The 4,461-nt window shown below is 51.9% G+C and overlaps 2 protein-coding genes across 2 annotated transcripts in view; one reads left to right on the top strand and one right to left on the bottom strand.

Moving 5' to 3' along the window:
• The window catches only part of MAST1 (microtubule associated serine/threonine kinase 1), a 49,330-nt gene extending 47,551 nt beyond the window's left edge, over nucleotides 1–1,779 (bottom strand). The window contains exon 1 of the mRNA XM_027776773.1: nucleotides 1,620–1,779. Coding sequence (XP_027632574.1) covers nucleotides 1,620–1,676 — 57 coding nt within the window. The 5' untranslated portion in view covers nucleotides 1,677–1,779. The remainder of the gene's footprint in view (nucleotides 1–1,619) is intronic.
• The window catches only part of RTBDN (retbindin), a 10,236-nt gene that overhangs the window by 2,847 nt on the left and 2,928 nt on the right, over nucleotides 1–4,461 (top strand). Inside the window, 1 exon segment of the mRNA XM_006161031.2 lies at nucleotides 3,369–3,522. Coding sequence (XP_006161093.1) covers nucleotides 3,375–3,522 — 148 coding nt within the window. The 5' untranslated portion in view covers nucleotides 3,369–3,374.

The following is a 4,461-nucleotide window of genomic DNA, read 5'->3' as shown; positions in this document are numbered from 1 at the left end:
TTATATGCATATGTATGGCTTCTCCCCAGGCCCACCCTGACTCCCCCAAACAGAGCCTCCCCCCTGCAACCCCTCCCCCCCATCAGGATTAAGGAGCCAGGCCAGGCCTGGTTGTATTTATAGGAACGATTAGCTGGTAGTTGGGGACCGGGGCGATGAAGCGATTTTCAGCTCCCCATCCTCCTTCCCAGAGTCCACACGCATGCATCCCCCAATTGGAGAGAAGAGCTCCCAGCCCTCTCCTCTCCAAACCTTGGCTCTGGGGACCATATAGGGAAGGGCTTTGCGAAGGTCGCTGCTGGTGAACTGGCTCGGAGGCCCCAGAGGGCGCGGTTTCTGGGCGAGAGCGACCCCTGCCGGACCACCCAGCCGGCAGCGAGGTCTGGGTCCTCGTGTTTCCCAGTTGTCTTCTCATCTATGTGTCTCTGCCTGAGTTATCTCTCTGCGTCTCTCTATCTCCGTTTGTTGGCACGTGTGTGTAGCCGTCTCTCCAAGTCCCTTGCTGGAATGTCCTCCTTTTTTTTTTTTTGGAATGTCCCCTTTTTCCACCATCTGGACTCTGCTCACGTCGGCGGCCACGGGACCTCTCCGTGGTGCTGACCTAGCGCGCTCTTGTCCGCGGTGCTGAAATTGGAGCGCCGGGTTCAGGGGCTAAGGTCAGGGGAAAGGAGGGGAGGCGTAGGCTCTGGCGCGAGGATCGCCCGAGGCTAGGCAGGTCTGACTCACGGGCGCTCTGGATCACTCAAGATGATCAGGCGAAGGCGAGGTCCAGTAGGTCTTGTTTACTGAGGCCTCCAGGACACCCTAGGGTGATCACAGAGGGACCCAGAAACAAAATCTACTGATTTGTTCATTTACTCAACACTCACTGAGCACCCGCTGTGTGCAAGTTACTGTGTTGGTACCTGAGGGTACAGCAGCGAACAAGATAGACAAGAACTCTGCCTTGCTCTGTGGCAGGAGGAAGACAGCGTCCTGGTGGTGGTCATTACAAACACACGCATGCAGAGGGGACCAGCAGCCGGCTCGGTGGTTAAGGCGCTGGACTCCCACATGGCCAGCCACGGTTCGAGTCCCAGACCTGTTAGCTCGTTTTCTTTCTCTCTATCCCTCTCTGGTCAAATTTAAGATAAATAAACAAAGTTAAATAAAATAATTCTTCTAGAAAAAAAGAAAATTACACACGCACAGAAAACAATTGCATACATTGAATGCAAAAATAAAAACACTCATTGAATGCAAAAATAAAAACATTCAACAAACACAAGGACAGCCACATAGTTCCAAAACCAAGGGGCACCTTTTTTAAAAAAAAGAGATTCTTTTGCACGTGTACTTGCCTGAGAGACTGAGACAGAGAAAGTGAGAAATGGCCACTCCCCAATCCCTTCTTTATTCTCCTCTCAGGATTTTGGGCAGGCACGCACACATACACCCGGCATGAATTCAAGCCACCAGGTCCGGGACTTGAACCATGGTTGACCATGTGGGAGTCCAGTGCCTTAATAACCGCACCACCTACTGGCTCAAGGGAGGTCTATTTGCACACAAATTCTCACCCAACCCATAGACACATTATCCTCCCAACACCACAGGTGGACAGACAGACACGCACATACCCACGGCAGGGTCACTTTCCTCTGGTTGTCCCACTCGATGAAGACAGAGATGTTCATGACATAGTCACTATAGCATCTTCAGAGCATAGCACACAGTAGGAGCTTCGTGTTTGCTGTATACATGGACGGATTGTTCTCCAGGGACACACGTAAACTGCAGGAAGCACAGAAGCATGTGTACATGTGCACACACACACATCACAGCTGCAAAACACACACCCTGACTGGCCCCTGATCAGCATTCCCTTGTTCGCTCGTGGTCACTGTTGTCGGTCAACACCCTTTAGCCACTGACTTACCTACCACTCTTCTGTAGGAACGCCTACCCTGATCCTAACCCTAACCCTGCCCTATGACATTTATATATATATTCTCTTTCTTTTTTTGGAAAGGTTTTTGCTTGAGGGTGCATGCACTCGCCAGATAGACAGAGAGAGACAGAGAGACAGAAAGTAAGAAATCACCCCCCAGGGGGGATGACCACGCTGCAATCCTTTCTCCTCCATTCTCCTCTCGGAATCTTGGGCATGCACGCACAGGCGCCCGGCATGAATTTAAGCCACCAGGTCCAGGACTCGAACCGTGGTCGACTACGTGGGAGTCCAGCAAAATAGCCATTATGCTAACTGCTGGCCCCAACATTTACTTATATTTTTAAAAGAATTATTTTATTTTTTAAAGAATTATTTTATTTAACTTTATTTATGTATGTATTTATTTTAATTTGACCAGAGAGGGACAGAGAAAGCTAGATAGAGCGAGAGAAAGCCACCAGGTCTGGGACTCGAACTGTGGTTGGCCATGTGGGAGTCCAGCGTCTTTCACCACCATGCCACCTGCCGGCCCCTCTGATATTTATGATGATGGGTTCTCAGCCACACACTCATGGCTCAGGACATGTACAGTTCTCTTCACGCAGATTCTTTTTGATTACACACACACACACACACACACACACACACACACACACTTTCCATACACAGATATAGAGCTTAAGCCACAAGCTCCACGTAGGAGCAGGTGCACAGTTGACACCCTCCCCATGTCCATCAGCCTTTGGTGAGCTTGAATGGGGGCGGGCACTTAGAAACCACGCCCCCGTATGAGAGGCCACGCCCCTTGGGCTGTCGGTGTTTCCTGGGCTTGATCCAGAGGAGTCTCAGCAGCCCCTAGACCCCAGTCCAGCTAACAGGTGAGTTGCCCAGGGGAAGCCAGAGGGGAATTATTTTGTCTACACAGACTCCAAGCATACCCTACCCCTTCTGGACCCCAGCTGCAGAACTGGAACCCTACCACGCCAAGTTGGGCCCCGGAGGGCTGCTCCTAAGCCGATTGTGGGCAGAGAGAAGGTGACCGTGAGAGGAGCCAGCAGGGATCCAGAGGGAGAAGGGACGCTGGGAGAAGACAGGGGAATTGCTGGACAGGAAAGAGGCATTGGGAGGTCGAAAGAGGTCCCTTTGGAGGAGAAAGGGGGTCACTGAAGAGCCAGCAAGGTGGGAGACTTGTGGCTGGGGGTGCACCGTGTCTAAGCTGGAGAAGAGAGAGGGCACCTGGGTGGGGGTGGGAGGCTCCTGGGTTAGAGGCAATTCTTGTGCCTCCCTAAGTTTGCAGGACCCTGGTCAGTGCCTGGCCTCCCCATTATCAGCCCACCCTTGACTCAGCCTGCCACTTCTTTCTGGGTCTGACATCTCGAACACCCAGAAGGGATGGCTGAACCTCACCCCCAACCCCGGCTTCCTCTTGTCTCAGGTGGACATGGCCTGCAGAGGCCTCCTTCAACCCAGCGGCCTGGCCTGCGCTCTGCATCTGACCTTAGCATGGGCCCTGCTGGGGATCTGCGGAGGGAGCCACCCACCCCCAGAGAGGTCCCAGGGACACTCTGGACTGCCAGCCCACCTGACGGGTGAGTACCCTAGGCCCTGGGTAACCCCAAGACCCAGGAGCCCCCACCCCACCATCACAGTCTCAGAATTTCTTTATGAGAGGCGGTTAGGGTGCTGACTAGGGTGGACAGCCTGGCTAGTGCTGGAGAATGGTGGTTAAGAACACAGACTCGGGACTAGCAGGTGGTGTAATGGCTATGTCTCTGGGCTCCCACATAGTTGACCGTGGTTCAGATCCTGAACCCGGTTGCTTAAAACTCATGCCTGGCACATGTGCGTGCATGCCCAAGATCCTGAGAGGAGAATGGAGGAGAAAGGATTGCGGTGTGGCCATCTCCCCTGGGGGTGTTTTCTTGCTGTTTCTCTGGTGAGCATACGTGCCCTATAACAAAACAAAACACACAGACTTGGAGGCCAGCCCATGGCATGGTGTTTAAGGCAGCTGGATTCCACATGGCCAACTGACTAGTTCGAGTCACAGACCCGGCAGCTTGGGATACATACCAGGCACATGTGCATGTGTGCCCAAAACCCCAAGAGGAGAAGGGATTGCAGTGTAGCCATCCCCCCAAGAAGTACTTTCTTATTTTCCCTATCCGTAGCTCTCCAGTGAGTGTACGCACCCTATAGCAAAATTAAAAAGTACGAAATCTGGGTTCAAATCCCAGCTCTGTGCCTTTGTAGCTGTGTGACTCTGGGCAAGTCACTTAACCTCTCTGGGCAATATATGGGCCACTGAAAGGGGAGAAAGAACAGCTCTGTTTCATAGAAGTGTGAACATGTGAGCACTTACACCATTACCACATGGAAAATGATAAACTGACTATTATACACGATATATGATCATTATTACTTGAGGCTCCATTTACACCCCAAGCAAAGTGGCTTTTGTTTGCTTGTTTTTAGAGAGATTTTTTTTTTTGAGAGATTTTTGCTATAGGGCACGTGTGCTCTCCAGG

The sequence above is a fragment of the Tupaia chinensis genome, unplaced genomic scaffold (genome assembly GCF_000334495.1).
Source record: "Tupaia chinensis unplaced genomic scaffold, TupChi_1.0 Scaffold138060_1, whole genome shotgun sequence".
Classification (NCBI taxonomy): domain Eukaryota; kingdom Metazoa; phylum Chordata; class Mammalia; order Scandentia; family Tupaiidae; genus Tupaia; species Tupaia belangeri.
The sequence above is the reverse complement of the archived record's forward strand: the minus strand, read 5'-3'. Positions and strand labels throughout refer to the sequence as shown.